Genomic DNA, 16,672 nt, shown 5'->3' on the forward strand with positions numbered 1-16,672 from the left:
TTCTGGGCCCCAAATCAAGGCCTGGGGAGCAGGAGGCAGAATGCTGTTAGTGTACGATGCGGCCTCTCCAAACCTCCACCACCACAGCACACCCAGGGCTTCCTCCTCCTGCCACAGAACTGGGCGGCCTCCTGTCGCCACCACCACCACTGGGGATGGGGGGGGGGGGATACCTGTTGGGGCTACAACCTGACCAGGGTTTCAGACTGTAGGGCTGGGGGTTGGTGTTGTACCCAGGCATCCCATATGGGTGCCGGTTTGAGCCCCAACTGCTCTGCTTCTGATCCAGCTCCGAGCTAACACAGCGGAAGATGGCCCAAGTGCCTGGGCCCCTGCACCTGTGTGGGAGACCCAGAAGAAGTTCCTGGCTTCAGATCAGCCCAGTGCTGACCGTTGTAGCCATCTGGGGAGTGAACCAGCAGATGGAAGACCTCTCTGTCTCTCTCAGTCTTCCCCCACTTCATCTCTCTCTATATATATATATTCTGAACTTTCAAATAAATCAATCTTTTTCAAAAATGATTGTGGGGTGGCTCTCCCTGTGCCGGAGGGGAAAAGGGAAGGCAGCAGAATGCCCCACTGCAGCCCACTGAAAAGTCTGAAAATAGTACGGAGCAGCTGAGTGACCTCTGTGCCCCCGGCCTCTGTCCCCACCAGCTGCGGAGGGCTCAGTCCTCGAAGGCTGTTCCCTACCATCTCTCCACTGGGTCGGGGAGAATGTGGTTAAACCACAAAACTTGCCCTTTAGTGAGTGTTTGCTAGGGGTCTGGCCTATGTCCCTAGGAAGAGTCTAACTAATTCCCCAGAGGCAGCACTTGTTGGTCTCCCAGTGCACAGACCAGCAGACTGAGGCCAAGGAAGAAATTCAGAAGTGTGTCCAAAGCCGAATTGAGGCTTTAATGGCTATGCAATGGAATTGAATGCTCCCATTCATTCAAACCAGCAGGCCCTGGTGCCCGCGGCCAGCTCTGCCAATGCACTTCCTGGGTGCAACTGGCCCAGCTAGCCATCAGAGTTTGGGGGTCATCTCTGCACCCCGCAGGTCTCCGCCTCTCCCCGGCTCCGGAAACCTTCAAGGATGCTCCAGCCGCCTCTGCCTTTCCCAATGCTGACCCCTATGGAACAGGAAGAGGGTTTCTAGCTCCTCACGCTGCCCACCCTCCCGACAGGTGCAGAGGGGGCGCCCCGTGGGGTCCTCGCAGTTGAGCCGGGCGGCCGGCGGGAAGCCTGTCACTTCCTTCCCCCCACCCCCGCAGGCCGGCCGAGCTCTCGGCCTCGCGCGGCGAGACGTGGGCACTGCAGCCAGTCTGGGGCGCCTGCCGCTCGCCCAGGAACACGGACCTCGCTCCGGTTCCTGACCCCGAGTCGGGAACCCACTGAGCCCCCCACCCCACCCCGTGCGTGCACGCGCAGCAGGGAGCGCGCTGGAGGAGCAAGGGCAGGGACTGGCGCCTCAGAAGCTCGCGGGTCGCCGCCTGCCGCCGGGTTCCACGGCCGGAGGCCGGAGCAGCCGGCCGATTTTTCACGCCCCCCAGACCGCCTCCCTGGGTGACGCTACAGTCTGTGCGGTTCCTTTAAAGGCTGCGGGTTCCGCTCTTCTTCCCTTTTCCACTGGATGCCAAAATATGCAAATCCGGAGACCGGAATCGGCAGCCAAATCGAGCAGGAGAAGGGGCGCGGCCGGCGCGTCACCGGATCCGCTCCTTGTATGGCTCTTCCCGGCTTGGCCCGCCGCCCCGCGACCCTCCCTGCAGCCGCCGGGGGGCCCCTCCCGCACCCAGCCCGGCTCGCACCGCCGCCCACGCCCCCCGACCGGCCAGGGAGGGAGCCGGGGGCGGGAGGCGCTGCATGCCCTGATTCCGGCCGGAGCCCGGGACCGCTGCGGCGCGCTCGCTCCCCGCGCCGCGCGGGCGGAGGCGAGCCGGAGGGCGCTGCGCCTCCCCGCCGGAGGAGAGGGGAGCCTGGCGCGGGGGAGAGGGGCTCGCGGGCGACGGGAATCCCTCCTTTCCCAAGAGCCGGAGAGGATCCGGGGGAGGCCGGGCCCTCCCGTCCCCGGCTCTCCGCCGAGGGGAGGGGAGGGGAGGCAGCGGGGCTGTCATCCACCCCCGGGCGCAATTGTGCGCTCGGGAGTTCCTCCCACACGTCCCCGGCCCGCGTGGCCCTCCCACGGCGCGAGGCCCGGCGAGCCGCTCTTCCTCCTTGTCAACACTCCCACTTCCCCCCCTCCCCGAGGGATGCACCTTCCCCGCCCCCCGACCCCGACTCGCTGGCGGGGGACGCGGGATTCACCGCGCCCACGCGGCCACCGGCGAGGGAATCCTCCCGCGCCAAGCCGGTGTGACTCGGGGTCGCACCCCACCCCCAGGCTCCCGCGCTCTCCCCTCTCCCGCCGCCCGGCCGCGCTAGCTCCTAGAGCAGGCCCCGGGGAACGCAGCCGCCCCCGGAATCCGCCGCCGCGCGGGTCGGCACATAGGCCGCCCTTGACTGCGGGGCGCCCGCAGGCAGCCATGAGGACAGCCCGGTGGAAGGCGAGGGGGCGGCCGCCGTGGTGGCTCGCGGACTGTGGGCTCCGCGGCGCGCGGCGGCGGCGCCCGAGCCTGCTGCTGGCTCCTCCTGCCACCCTGTGACCAGAGGGGTTGCTGTGGAACCGTTAGGAGATTTGCCGGGGAGCGAGCTGCGTGCACGTGTTTTCGGTGCCCTCAACTTCACTCTTTCCCCAACGGCGTAACTGCGCATCCTGGACCTCGCTGTGCCGGGCTCTGGCCCCCCACCCCCTGCCCAGTGCAGCCCTGGGCTGCTACGGATCTCCGGGCCACGCAGCGCCCCGCCAGGGGTCCGCACAGAGCCGAGGGCCCAGGGAGGGGCAGGGGCGTGGGCGGCCGGGCAGAGTAAAGTCCGCTTGAAAGTCCTCAGGACCCTGGACCCAGCAGCACGACACGCTGGAAGCCCAGTCTCACGGGAACACTCCCGTTCCCCCAGTCGGGGGCGGGCAGGGTCCCGAACGCGGGGGGCGCGGGTCAGAGCACTCGCCCTCCGGGTGCCCCAGCAATCGGTCAGCTGCTGCAAGGGGACCCGGCCGGGCGTTTTCAAGTCTTTCTCCCTGCTGGAGGTGTCAGGGGGTCACTTGCAAGCAGCACCCCCCAGAAACAGAGCCCTGAAGTCCAAGCACACCCTCAGAGCCGGGGTTCGGAGTGCGCGCGCTGCGCGGCGGCGCTGCGCTCTCTGCTCCCGCATCTCCCTCCCTTCTCTCCTCCGTTCCTCCTTCCCCCACCCCGCCTTTTTTTATTTTATTTTATTTTATTTTATTTTTTTCCCCGAGCGGCGAGCGGTGCGGGCGCTGCACGTCGGCCGCGGCCCGCTTCCTGCTTTCTAATGTTCCATTGTGAGGAGCTTCCATTGTGACGTCGCACCCCTTCGGCTGGGCTTTGTCTGTCCATATATGGGCAGCTACGTCACGGAGCTTTCCCGGGGCTCGGATAAATAGGCTGCTGGAGTTCCCTGGCTGCGAGCTTTTGGGCAGCAGTGAGCTTGCTAGGTAGCGGCGGGGCTGGTGGTGGTGCTGGTGGCTGGTGGCAGCGGCGGCGGCGGCGGCGGCGGCGGCGGCGGTGGCTCGGGGGAGGGGGCGGGGGCCGCGGGCGCGCGTCTGTTTGTGAGATCAATCCCGAGGCGGCGTGCGACCCCCCGAAGCCCAGATCGCCCCTGGCCCAGCCCCCACCCCACCCCCTGCACACGCCCCACCCCCCCACCCCCACCCCTCCCCAACCCCGGACCCAGCCTCCGACTGCACCAGCGGCGGCTCCCACCTGGATTTACCCCCCAAAAAGAGAGCTGAGCTCCCCGAACCCACCCTTCCCCTTCTCCCTCCCCTTCCCCCCGAACTTTCGCTCTCGCATGCTGTTCCCCTGCACCACGGATCGCCTCTCGGATGCCGCTCGCCTGGAGGCTGCGTTAGGAGCGGGCGGCGGCGGCGGCGGCGGCGGCTCGGGAGTGCTATGACCGGCAAAGTCGCGGATAAGCTGGCGGCGACCATGAGCAGTTTGCTAAACCAACTGCCTGACAGTCTGTACCCCGAGGAGATTCCCAGCGCGCTCAACCTCTTCTCCGGCAGCAGCGGCGACTCGGTGGCCCATTACAGTCAGATGGCTACAGGTAAGGGCGGCGGGCGCGCGGCGGGGAAGCCGGGGAGGAAGAGGAGGAGGAGGAGGAGGAGAAGGAGGAGGAGGAGGAGGAGAGAGCGAGCCGGCGACGGATGGCTGCAGGGACGGGCGGACGGAGGGAGACGCGGATGGATGCATGGATGGAAGGCGAGGTGGGGGCGCGCTGGGAATTTTCCGGGGGGCGAGCCGCTTTGCCCACCCACTCCTCCCGCCCTCCCCGATCGGGAAGGCTCGCTTGGCGACGCCACGATTAGAGGCTTCGGTTCTCCCGGGTGGGGGCGGCCGCCGACCGGAGGGAGGTAGGTGCGAGCGGCTCCGGGGCGCTCCCTTCCCTACGCGAGGGGGCTCGATCGCTGGGCTGCGCGCAAGGCGTGGTGCCGTCGCCCCCTTTCCCGGGAGGAGCCCGGCGTCTTTTTTGACCCGCGCTCTCCCCCCCCCCTTACTCCTTCAGCCTCCCACCCGGGATGGAGCCATGTGCGGCGTGGAGTCCCCGCGGTGGGAGAGGTACTGCGACGCTGCCTTTCCCCGGCGTTCAGCAACGCCATGGGGGTGTGGGGCCGGCGGGGAGAGGGAGGGGGCGCACCTGCGGGGCGGGGTGGTGGGGGGAGCTGCCCCCTGGGGGTGATCCCGGGGCCAGGGGGCGCCTGAGCAGGGGACGCGGGCGATTCTCCGCCGCTCTCCACCCTCCCTGGGCTGGGGCTGGGCTTTTTCCCCTCCCGGCAGGATGGCTGAAATCTCCAGGCCTGGAGGAGGCTGAGGCTGGGGCTGGTTGGGGGAGTGGGGGTGGAGGTTGGGGGTGGCAAGCTGGGTGGGGGGTGGCAACGGGCGAGCTCCCTTGGCGGGCGGCACCTTTCTACACTCGGAGGACAAAGCGTCGGAGCGCTCCGGGTCGGCGACCTGGGCGCAGCGCGCGTAGGGGGCATCCTTGGGGCGGGGAAGGCGCGGCGTACCGGAGCGGACAGGGCCGGGGAAAGAGGCCGAATAGTGCGCACTGGAGAGCCTGAGCCCGGCGCGCTCCGGGTCTGAAACTACCTGTGGCTGCAGCTACCTGCCCGCCCCACCTCGGGAGGAACAAGAACAACAATGCTTCCCGAGAGCGCGCGCGCGCGTGTGTGTGTGGTACGTGAGTGTGTGCGCAGCGTGTGCCGCGTGTGTGCCGCAGCCGCTCCACACCCCGATCCGTAGTATTTTGCTGTATCCAGGTTGCGCTCGGGAGCTCGGCACCGCCCGCATTGCGCCGGGATCGGCGTTCGTCTTGCCCCATGCGCTGCGCACTCCACCCGGCCGCACCCTCAGCACCTGGGCCAGGACCTGGGCGCCGCGGCCCGGAGCCGGCTCGGCCTCACTCACGCCTGCCCTCTCTTCCCCGCCCTCCGCAGAGAATGTGATGGACATCGGTCTGACCAACGAGAAGCCCAACCCGGAACTCTCGTACTCCGGCTCCTTCCAGCCGGCCCCCGGCAACAAGACCGTGACCTACTTGGGAAAGTTCGCGTTTGACTCCCCTTCCAACTGGTGCCAAGACAACATCATCAGCCTCATGAGCGCCGGCATCTTGGGGGTGCCCCCGGCCTCGGGGGCGCTCAGCACGCAGACGTCCACCGCCAGCATGGTGCAGCCGCCGCAGGGCGACGTGGAGGCCATGTACCCGGCGCTGCCCCCCTATTCCAACTGTGGCGACCTCTACTCGGAGCCCGTGCCTTTCCACGACCCCCAGGGCAACCCCGGGCTCGCCTATTCCCCCCAGGATTACCAATCGGCCAAGCCGGCCCTGGACAGCAACCTCTTCCCCATGATCCCCGACTACAACCTGTACCACCACCCCAACGACATGGGCTCCATCCCGGATCACAAGCCCTTCCAGGGCATGGACCCCATTCGCGTCAACCCGCCCCCTATCACCCCGCTGGAGACCATCAAGGCGTTCAAGGACAAGCAGATCCACCCGGGCTTCGGCAGCCTGCCCCAGCCGCCGCTCACGCTCAAGCCCATCCGGCCCCGCAAGTACCCCAACCGGCCTAGCAAGACCCCGCTGCACGAGCGGCCGCACGCCTGCCCGGCCGAGGGCTGCGACCGCCGCTTCAGCCGCTCGGACGAGCTGACTAGGCACCTACGCATCCACACCGGCCACAAGCCCTTCCAGTGCCGGATCTGCATGCGGAGCTTCAGCCGCAGCGACCACCTCACCACTCACATCCGCACCCACACGGGCGAGAAGCCCTTCGCCTGCGAGTTCTGCGGGCGCAAGTTTGCGCGCAGCGACGAGCGCAAGCGCCATGCCAAGATCCACCTCAAGCAGAAGGAGAAGAAGGCGGAGAAAGGGGGCGCGCCCTCCGCGTCCTCGGCGCCCCCGGTGTCCCTGGCCCCTGTGGTCACCACCTGCGCCTGAGGCTCGGGCGCCCAGATCCCCGCTTTAACCCCTCCAGTGCCTCCCGGCTGCTCGCTTGAAATCAGCGGGAGAGCCGGCCTCGGAGGCTCAGGGGCCGAGTCCTGGCCGCTCCGTGGACGTGTGGCCCCTTGCTCCCCTTCGACGCCCCCTCCCCTGACACCCCGGTTCCCATCGTTTCACGCCGACCAGCGGTCGGGGGCCGGGGCCGGAGGCGGCTTCCCTTGGCTGTCCACACCCCACCACCACCACCACCACCTTAGCCAAGGCGTGGGGGCGGAAAGGTGGCGTCTAGCCCGCTTTGTTCAGTTCGGATCGCCTTGATCCAGGGGCCGCGGGGCCGTGCCAAGGACCTGAAAGGGGAACTGGAGACGGGGCCCACCCAACGACCCTCGCCCGACCCGAGCACCTCACTGCTTGCCCCGCGTCTCCCTCCTCGCGAGGGGGAGGGGGTAAGGAGCGCACCGAAGGGCGGCTGCGTGCCGGGATGCGCGCGAGTGTGTGCCTGCTCGCGTGTGAGTGTGTGTGCCCGTGAGGGGGGGTGGGTGTGCGCGCGCGCGCGCGTGTGTGAGATTCTGGAGCTGAACTGGGCTGTGTGTACCTTTAACTCTAGCAGCATGTCCGAGCCCCCAGGCCGCTGGGGCCTGCCCCAGCCTGGGGACCGCTGAACCTGCCTTTGGAACGTGTCTCTGGCGTCAGCCCCACTTTTCCAAGGCTCTGTGCCTGCGTGTGCCCTCTGCTCCTGCCACCCCCTTTCTCTCCCTTCTCCCCCTCTAAGCTGTCAACCCACCCTTTTCAGAATCCTGCCTCCCCCCACCCAAAGGCAGGCCTCAGGCCGCCGCCCCATCTTGATTTGCGTCACTCACGTGCCCATTTCTCCTTCCCACCACTCACGGGGAGGCTCCCTGGCACTTCCCAGGTCAGCGCCGACACGACAGGTAGAATTTAAGTCTGTGTCTATGGTGTGTGTGTGTGCGTGCGCGTGCGTGTGTGCATGGCGTGTATGTATATGTGTGTGTGTGGTGCCACACATAACATACACACAGTTTGTTTTCCTCTAAGGTACTTGGGCATCCACTGCGGTGCATGGGAGTCTAGAGAATTTGTAGGCGGATACAGCTTTAAATGCTTTATTTTTTATGAGAATTGGAACTGATGAGCTGATATCTACACGTGCGTGCGTGTGGGACTATATAGACACACCTCGCAGTCCCAGCGTCCCTCAACAAGCACAGGGATTTTTTCCCCCATTCACCCTTGTGGATGAATGAGGTGTATCTTCCAGACCCCTGTCTGGGCTCCTCTCTGCCCTGCCCCCTTACCTCGGCTCAGGCACCCTCTCCCCAGCCCCCCCATGTCCTGCCCAGCCCTTGCCCGCCCAGCGTGGCTGCTTCGATGGGGCCTCCAGCCCACTGAATGTATTGCTTCCTTTTTAGCGTGATTTCTCCTGAGGTCACTCCACCCCGCCCAGAGAAGGAACAAAGGTCTGGAGTTTACAGAATGTCTGTTTTTAAAGTCACTTTATGCATCTCCCACTTTTTTTTTTTTTAAAGAAAAAAAAAATCACTTTTTTTTTTTTTTTTTTGGTGGTGGATAAATAATACTACAACGATGCTAGTGAAAGGAGGGGAGCAGATCAAAGAGCAGGGGTTGTGAGTTTCCCGGTACTTGGACTTTTTGTAGAAGGAGAGAGAAGATGAAGTTTGCCAGGAGGGCCCATATTTTTTTCAGCTGAAGGGTGAAATCTTTCATTGCAGAGACAGTATTTTGCTGACTACTTTTTATAATGTGATGATTATTACAAAACAAAAATTTTGGTCACTTCAAAGCTGGAAGGAGGAATCAGATTTCCTTTAATATTTTTTCCTGCTCCTTCTGGCCTGTGCATGTCACTGCATGATAACTCCGAGTTTTCCTTTGTTTTACTAAAACTGTTCTCAGACATTTAAGCTAAACTAAGAGAAAAAAATAACTTTGTTGCCAAAAGGTCGTGCTATCCAGATTTTTTTATATGTCTGCATGTTTTAAAAAAACAAAAACAGCAACAAGAGAAAATGCACTCTAACTTATGTGAACTGAGAGAAAAAAAATTGGGTTTCAAACAGGAAAACCTACGGGGAATGATATTTTTTGAAAGACTTTTGTATAAAGTTGAGTACTTAGAAAAAGACAAACCAGATGTAATATATTTTGTGGATGTTTTTATTTCTTGGATTTATAGTACCTTATACTAAGGTTAAAAAAATATGCTTGATATTGTGAAAAGGTGAAATTCTTCACCAACATTTCATTAGCTCCTTTGTCACATTGTTATGCCAATATAATAGTTGATGAAAACAGCATTTTTAAAAATGAAATATTGAAATGGTGTAATGTGGTATCATTTGCGCTGTGAGCAAATGCTAAAACAGTAAATATATTCTGTTTGCTGACAATCAGCCGGCCTAGAAATCTTCTTCTTTGATTCCTTGTTTGATTCCATGGCATAAAGTCTTGGTTTTGGTTTTGGTTTGGCCTGCTTTTTGCCTGGTTTTGTTCGGGCCGGTGGTTGGTTTGTTCGGCTCTCGTGCCGGGTTTGGTCACTCTGGCTACTGGAATTGTGTGTGGGTCCGGCCTCTCACACCCAGGGGTGAGTGGACTCCAAGGAGAGTAATAAGGATTCCTTTCTGCCTCCTAGGAGCCTCAAACTGCCCGAAGGATTAGGGGAACAGGTTAGGTGAACTCGTGGGAGTCAGGGCCGGTGACTGGAGCCTTGTGAAACTTGGATTCCCATGGGAGTTTGGGGAGTAGATGGGAGGGGTGGGGACCCCCCCCTGGTTTGTGAACTGTCTCTCTGGTGGTCTTGGGAAGCAGGGTCCTGGGGCAAGGGGGGAGGCGGGTCTGCACAGCCACACTGAGTAGTTGTCTTGCTAAAGCTTTTGAAGCCTGAAAAACAGGTGGAGACTTGATAGGGGTTCTTTAGGGTTGGCAAGATAACCAGAGAGATTGGCAGCCTCTTTTGTGGTCAGGTAATTGGGGTGGGGGGGGCAGAGAGTCAGTTTTTAAAGTTCTGTGGCCCGAATCTCCCTTGGACAGGAGTCCCCTGGCCTCACTTTCTCACCGCCTGTCAGAGGGGACCTGGTTGGAAGATCATTCTTGGGAAGGCCTCCGAGGTTCTAAAGTCTGAAGGGGAACAAAGACACATGGGAGATTCAGGGGAACCCACAGAGGGTGGCTGTTGAACATCCGCCTGGCACGTTTCGTGGTTTCTGTCTCGCACTCTTTGCCCTACCCCAGAACATTCCTCACCCTGTGCTGAGTTTGCTAGCCAACCCTAGGGTTTTCTCCATGTCTCTTAAGGAACTAGGTGCCCGCCTTGTCTTGTGTCTACAACTCCATCCTGCTCTCCTCACCTCGTTCTCTGTGGTCTTTAGAATTCTTTGTCCTTCTGAGGCAGGTCAGTCCCCTCTCCCTCCCCCTCGTCCTGTGCCAGGAAAACCTCACCAGGACACCTCCACCAGGCAGTTCACCCCTGAGCTGCCTCTGCAAAGGTTAGCACTGAGCTGTGTCAACGTGGTACCAGGTCGCTGGCTCTCAGTCCCTGGGGTGTCGGCCTGGCTAGCCACAAAGTCACAACATCTTGGGTCCTGCTCAGAAACTGCTCGTGCTGCCCCAAACGCCCGTCCACCACAAGCGAAAACCATGGGTGGTGTTTCTGTAGGACTGTCATTTCAGGCCAGACGAGTGGAAGAGGTGGGCTATGGCCGGAGAGAAGAATGTTTTTGAAGGGAGAGAGAGAAATAACAAGAACGCAGTATGGAATCTTCCATTTTCGCACCCACACAATTCTGGGGCGCCGGCTGCCATCTTGAATTCCCTCTGCTCACCTCGTGAAACCACAAATCCCAAATGGCAGCCGCAGGAAAGGCCCTACTCCCTCAACAACGAGAACCAAAGATGGCCGAAACTGGACGTGGCCTTCCAGGTGTCTGGGTTTTCAGAGAATATTATCAGAGGGAGATACCATCGCTGGGTGTCTTCTTGTTTGTATGCAGGCAGCCCCACCTACACCTTCTCCAATCAAACCAGGTCTCTGGAGTTGGGCTTTCGTCAACAGTGTACTATGTTGCATGATAAACTCATTTCCCATTGGTGGACGTTACTCAACCCAACCTGGTGCAACCACGGGGTTACTTGGTAAGATGGCAGCCCGCCTGGCTGGCACCAGCCCTGTGTGGTGCAATCACTGATTCACATTTTGGAGCTAGATAACATTGTCCCAGATAGCATCACACCAGCTACCCAACCTGCCCGGGTTTTTGTAAGTACGGGGAGAGAGGCGACTCAACCCTGAAACTAAGGGGCAAAAGGGAGAGATGGTGGAGGAAGGACCAGATGGGGCAACCGTGAGAAAGTGGCAGCTTTCCAGAGAAGAGGTCCCAATTAAATCAGGAATAAAAAATAAAATAAAATAAAAACAGAGACAGCCAAGCCATGCCCTAGGTACGTGGGGGTGAGCAAAAGGATGCCCCCCGACACACGCACTCACTCCTCAGCATGCCCCCACACCTTGGATGTAGTGTTCTGGGATGACTTTGCAAAACTGGACTTGCCGAACTGGGGTTGGGTGGAGACGAGGTGGAGGTGTTTGCAAGGAGCAGCAGGGTTTCCATGATGGGAGCGGGGAGTGTGTATTCAGGAGCACGTATAAAGGAATCGCCAGGTGGACTTGGAGTGAGGCAGCGGCTTGTGGCTGGCTGTTACAGTGAGGGAAGTCGTGAGCTGCCTGTCATGTCCCAGGCAGGCTCCCCAGGGGTGTTCTGGTAGAATAAGCCTTCCGAGACCTGGAGGACTGTGCATGTCCCAAAGGCTAGCAGTCACACTGGCAAAATCACAGAGTGCCATGGGGTTTGAAAAACAGGCCCCGATCCTACGTCTACGCCAAGGACGGGCTTTCAGGAAGCCTACTTTTTGTATGGAGAGGAGCGAGGTCTTCAGAGACCCTTGGCCAGAGCAGTCCCTGGAACAGGTCGCGGGCGACACCGTCTTGCCCACCCCATGGGTCACCCACAGAGGCCAGGAGGACGTCTGGCCCCTGCATCCCAGCTCTTACAACTCTAGCAGTGTGTTAGCTGGGTGGCTTCCGCCTACTCCACCTGCAACATTTTCAAGCATTGGACATTGTCACAGCCTCGCACGAGAAGAGGCGTGGGCCAGGGTGTGAGGCCTTCTGTGGCATGTCCAGGCCCAGGTGGGGACAGGACCTGACCTAATTCTTCCTGCCCCGAGAGTCCCCATCCCCATACCACGTGCCCCTGGCCTGGCCGTCCCTGCCGCCACCACCTCTCCCGGTAACCAGGACACCCCAGCACAGGAGCACTGTTTCTTTCCATCCGTCTGGCAAGCACATAGCCGACCAGAAGAGAGACTGGTGAGCAATCATCCTAACGGGCCGATACAAACACAGGAGGCCAACAATGTCAGCGTGGCTGCTTCTGGTTCCAGGCCATCACGGGGACTCTTGAACGTGGCCTCACTTGCTCTCTGGCCTGGCCTCCCAGGGCATTCTCTCAGCGCGGTGCTGGGACGTGTGGCTTCCTTAGTTGACGGGGGCGAACTCCCTGGATGAAGACGGACCTTTCGCTGGGCCTTAGCAGGGAGAGGCTTAGCTGTGCTACAGCCTCTTCCTTCCCGCTGGTCGCGAGGGGCTCAGGGATGGCCCCCAACCCTGTGGCTGCCCCTGCTCGTTTTGTAGGAAGCTGGTCTTTGAGGCTGCTTCTCCCCAGCGCCCCTGCCCAGGGCCAGCAGCCATCTCTGGCTTGAACCTTTCGTCAGGAAATCTGTTCTCCAGCGGATTTCAGTTCCCTTTGGGGGTCACCCACTGGGTTCCTGGTGATCGTGTCACAGCTATGCCTCCGGCTCTCCAGTCCGTGGAGAAAGAGAGGTACCGGCCAGCCCTGAGGCTGGGGACAAGGCCTGGCCAGGGGAGCACCATGGTCTGTGTGGGGCTGTGTCTGTGAGACGGCTCGCCCCAGGGGTCGGCTGCCAGCCCACCCAGAATCCTCCAAAACGGGAGAGGGTCATGGGCCAGGATGGGACTGAGTTTCCGGCCCCTTTGGCACCTGCTCAGTGACAGGCTGCAAGAGTTCTGGCACCTTCTGTCCCTTAGCACGTGGCCCCTCCAGGCTGCCCGGATGCCTGTCTGTATCCCAGTCCCCTCGGCTCCTTCTCGGCACCGCTTAGGAAGGTCAGGTTGTCCCAGCAGGAGGGCAGAACACTCCAGGTGCCCACCCCAGGCTGCTGAGCAGCCCCTGTCTGTGGGCCTCCTGTTACTGACTCGGGCTCAGCCTGCAAACGAGGAGGCAGTTGGATAACCCAGCTTTTCCCCAGGGGCCTTGAACCTGCTTCGGAACCATCTCCTCCCTCTGAGATCTGCCCCGTCTCGCAGTGTGAGCATCTGAGCCTGGGTTTCCGCCCATCGAAGTCGTGGCTGCCGTGCGGTTCACCTGAGGCCACGCAGCTGGTACCTGGCTCACTGGAGGTGCTCCGTCCGATACTTACCTTCCTGGCCTGGCCCCTGGCCCCTTTGCCCATTCTAACACACCTGTGAGAAAGGGGGCCCAGGTCCTCCCCGAGGACCAGAGCGTCCATTCTGACCCAGCAGGTGCACCTCCCAGCCCCTGCTAGTGCTCCCGGCTCCGGCTGTCCACTAGGGTTCTGCCTGCTGAGCATGGGGTTCCCCCGCAACCCCCCAGCCTTCCAGTTCACCCAAAGGGAGCAAGAATTCTCCCTCTTGTTAGCCACAGCTGAGGTTCATTGTTGCCTAGTTTCTGGCCTCTCTCTCTTTCTCTCTCTCTCTCTCTCTTTCTGAGATGGGTGGTTACAACAGACTCCTGACCCTGTATCAACTGCAGGGTTAGTGTCTGTGTCACTGGGCTGTGGCCTGCTTCCTGATCCTTATCATGGATTTGAATAAAACGCAGCAGCCCCAGTCCTGCCCCATCCACTGCTCTGCCTTCATCCGAGGCTTAGTCATCCTTCACCCCGAGTCCCAGCTCCTGGCCATGGGGCTGGGTGGGGAGGAGCGAGACTTCCATGGCAGTGATGCTGTGTGAGACAGCTGCGGTGCTTGGGCCCTCCCCTCCCCCTCCCCCCTTCCCCCCAGATACGGGGACTCGCCTGGTCCAGATCAGGAGACAGAGGTCTGTGACTCGTCCGAGCCTGCACAGATCCAGACTATGGGGGGGGGGGGGGTCCGTGGAAAGTCGGCGCTTGCCTCATTTATTTAGTAAATACGTGTTGAGGGTTTGGCACGTGCAACACATTCTTCCAGGCGCTGGGGGTCCTGCATTCTCAACACTCGCCTTCCCCAGGGCAGAAGCACATCAACGAGCAAGCAGATGTGTGCTGTGTCCAACTGTGATACGTGTGGTGCAGGAACACTCAGCAAAGAAAGAAGGGAGCTGGTTCAGTTCCTTGTGGGTGGTCCAGGAAACCTCACACAAAGGGACCCTTAGAACCGGAGCCCAGGTGGCGACGGGACAGGCCAGGTAGACCAGGCAGGAGGGACGGCATGTGCAAAGGCCCTGAGCACGCAGCATTGTTGGACTGTTCAAGGAAGGCTGGGGGCCAGAGTGGCTGCAGAGAATCGAGGACAGGGGTCAGTAGCAGAAGCCAAGGTCAGAGAGGCAGTGCGAGACCAGGTCTTGGGAGCTCTCTGAAGGGAATTAACGTGTCCGGAAGAAGCAGACAGGGGCCAGGAGGTTAAGCAGCTGCCTGTGACTCCCGCATCCCATAAGAGTGCGAGTTCCAGGTCCGGCTGCTCCACTTCCGGCCCAGCTCCCTGCGCATGCGCCTGGGAAAGCAGTGGAGGATGGTCCGAGCGCTTGGACCGCTGCACCCACGTGGGAGACCCGGATGGAGTTCCAGGCTCCTGGCATCAGCTCTGGCCAGCCACAGCCATTTGGGGAGTGAACCAGCAGACGAAAGATCTCGCTCACTCTCTGTCCTGCTCTCTGTGTAACTCTGCCTTTCAAATAAGGAAGCAACTTTTTAAAAGAAGAATGAGGAGGAGGAGAAAGGGGAGGAGGAGGAAGAGGGGAACCCAACAGACCCTGAAGCCTACCCCCGCCCCCCGCCCCAGCCCTGGGCCTGGGGTAGTCGCCTTCTTCCTCTCCCCAAGCTGCCTCTCATCTTTGCCCCTGAAGCCTCCCGTCCCTCTGTGTGGCTTCTAATCCCCCTGACTGCCATCTTCCTAACCTTCCTTCTTGTCTGAGAGGTCAGAGGCCACTGATGGCCAATGAGAGACAGAACCACCTGGCTGGAGAGCCTTCTCCCCGCCTGTCGACTTCTGCCTGGATGCCCAGGCCCCAAGGACATGGGTGATTGTTCCCTGCTGGCTAGCCTGGCAATGGAAACCCCCTCCGGCCTCATCCCTCACAAATGGCTCCTGCAAAGCCAGCTCCCTGCTTTGTCCATGGCTGGGTGGCCATGTTTCTTGCCTTGGCAAAAGGCCAATGAATGGCTGGGTTCTTCCAATATGCTCAGACTCCACCCCAGTCTCCCACACGGGTGCAGAGATCCAAGGATCTCTGGGCCATCATCCGCTGCTTTCCCAGGCGCATTAGCAGGGAGCTGGATCAGAAGTGGAGCAGCCGGGACTCGAACTGGTGCTCCAGAATGGGATGCCGGTGTCACCAGCATCACCTTATCTTGCAACACAAGTCTCAGTCTTGTAGCATCACTGTCCAGTCACGGCTAAGTAGCTCACTCCTGAGAAAAAAATCCTGCTCTTTTCTCCCAATTTTTTTTTTGTCTTCCATTTCATGTTTCTCCCAAAGCTCCCTTCAGTCTCTGTCTTTCCCTGACAACTTGGCATCATCCAGAATGCTTTCACAGTTCATTCGTTCATCCGATACATTTAGCAAGACTGCATCCAGCCGGGACAGCGCTAGGGCCCCGGGCGGGGCCGGGGGAGGGGTCATGTGGTGCAAAGATGAATTAGATGCGTTCCCACCCTTAGGACGTTGCCTCCCATGGGGAGGCAGACACAGAAAGGGGTGATGTCCACGCGTTGGCACTGGTGTCGTGGGAGTGGTGGTTCCCCGTGGGAAGACAGCTAAACCAGGTCTGGAGGGAGCGGGGCAGGGGTGGGGAGCAGGCAGAGGAGTCGGGGGGAGGAATCTCCCAGAGGATCCCAGAAAGCCCCCCTCCCGATAATATCACGACCCCCGGCACACTGAGTGCTTCCAACATGCCAGGGGCTGTGTCCCAGACTCCACGTGCTGGGCTCCAGCTAGAGCGGAGCTGGCCCCAGACGCCCACTTGGTGGCCCGTGGGGCTGCTTGGTCTTCTGTCCTCTTCCTGGAGGGGGAAGAGAAAAGTCCCAGTGGGCCACAGGCCCCGGGAACATAGCAGCTTTGGAGCATGCCCAGCTGGCTTGGTGGAGGTGCCCGGCACAGATGACTTGTCCTGTGTTACATTCTGGAGCCTTCTCCTGGCTACAGGGCATTCTTTCCCAGGGCTAGGAGAGGGCTTGGAGTGGGGGGGATCCTGCCTCAGATTCCGTGGATCCGAGTAGAGCCTCCCACAGCCGACCTCTCCGCTCCCTGCCTGGGGGTGAGCTGGGAGGAAGGCACCCCACGTCCTCTTCCTCTTGGTGTGCCTGGAGCCTGCTCCCACCCTTACAAACATGTAAAGACCTCTGCCCTCCCCTCTCCCAGCCCACCCACCTGCGCCTCCCTTGCAGCTCTGGTCTCTCCACCAAAAGAGAAAGCAGTGGCTTCAAGCCCAGCATGTGAGACCATGGGGCAAGTCTCTTCCCTTGGCCGAGCCTCAATTCCCCGACCTGTACAATGGGGCCAACACTCTACTCCTCTGGGCTGTTGGAAAGTAAAGGTATGAAGGAGATCTTCCCGTCGTCGTAGGAGACCACCGCTGGGGGTGGGGAGGGGGTGATGCTTCCTTCCTTCCACACGGGAGCTCCTGGGAAGGCAGAGCTGGGAGCCAGGTCTGACCACAGTCACTGCCCAGGTCAGCTGTGCAAACCCGGGAGTTGTGCCGGGAATGGTACCCTCTCCCGGGAGACCGTGTCATCAAACGGACGCACAGCTCTGGCTCCGCTGCAGTGGGAGTGAACACAGGAGCAAGT

At 60.7% G+C, this 16,672-nt stretch overlaps 1 protein-coding gene across 2 annotated transcripts; it reads left to right on the forward strand.

Annotated features, from left to right (window-relative positions):
- The first annotated feature begins 3,992 nt into the window (after nucleotides 1-3,992).
- EGR3 (early growth response 3) lies at nucleotides 3,993-6,546 on the forward strand. 2 transcript variants are annotated; one of them, XM_062199009.1, is made up of 2 exons: nucleotides 3,993-4,149; nucleotides 5,537-6,546. In XM_062199009.1, exons 1-2 carry the CDS (start codon nucleotides 3,993-3,995, stop codon nucleotides 6,544-6,546), a joined length of 1,167 nt encoding a protein of 388 aa, XP_062054993.1. The 2 variants fall into 2 exon arrangements, with proteins under 2 accessions (XP_062054993.1, XP_062054994.1); XM_062199010.1 differs by lacking the exon at nucleotides 3,993-4,149 and adding an exon at nucleotides 4,622-4,661.
- Nucleotides 6,547-16,672: the final 10,126 nt, after the last annotated feature.

The sequence above is a fragment of the Lepus europaeus genome, chromosome 8, assembly GCF_033115175.1.
Source record: "Lepus europaeus isolate LE1 chromosome 8, mLepTim1.pri, whole genome shotgun sequence".
Lineage (NCBI taxonomy): Eukaryota > Metazoa > Chordata > Mammalia > Lagomorpha > Leporidae > Lepus > Lepus europaeus.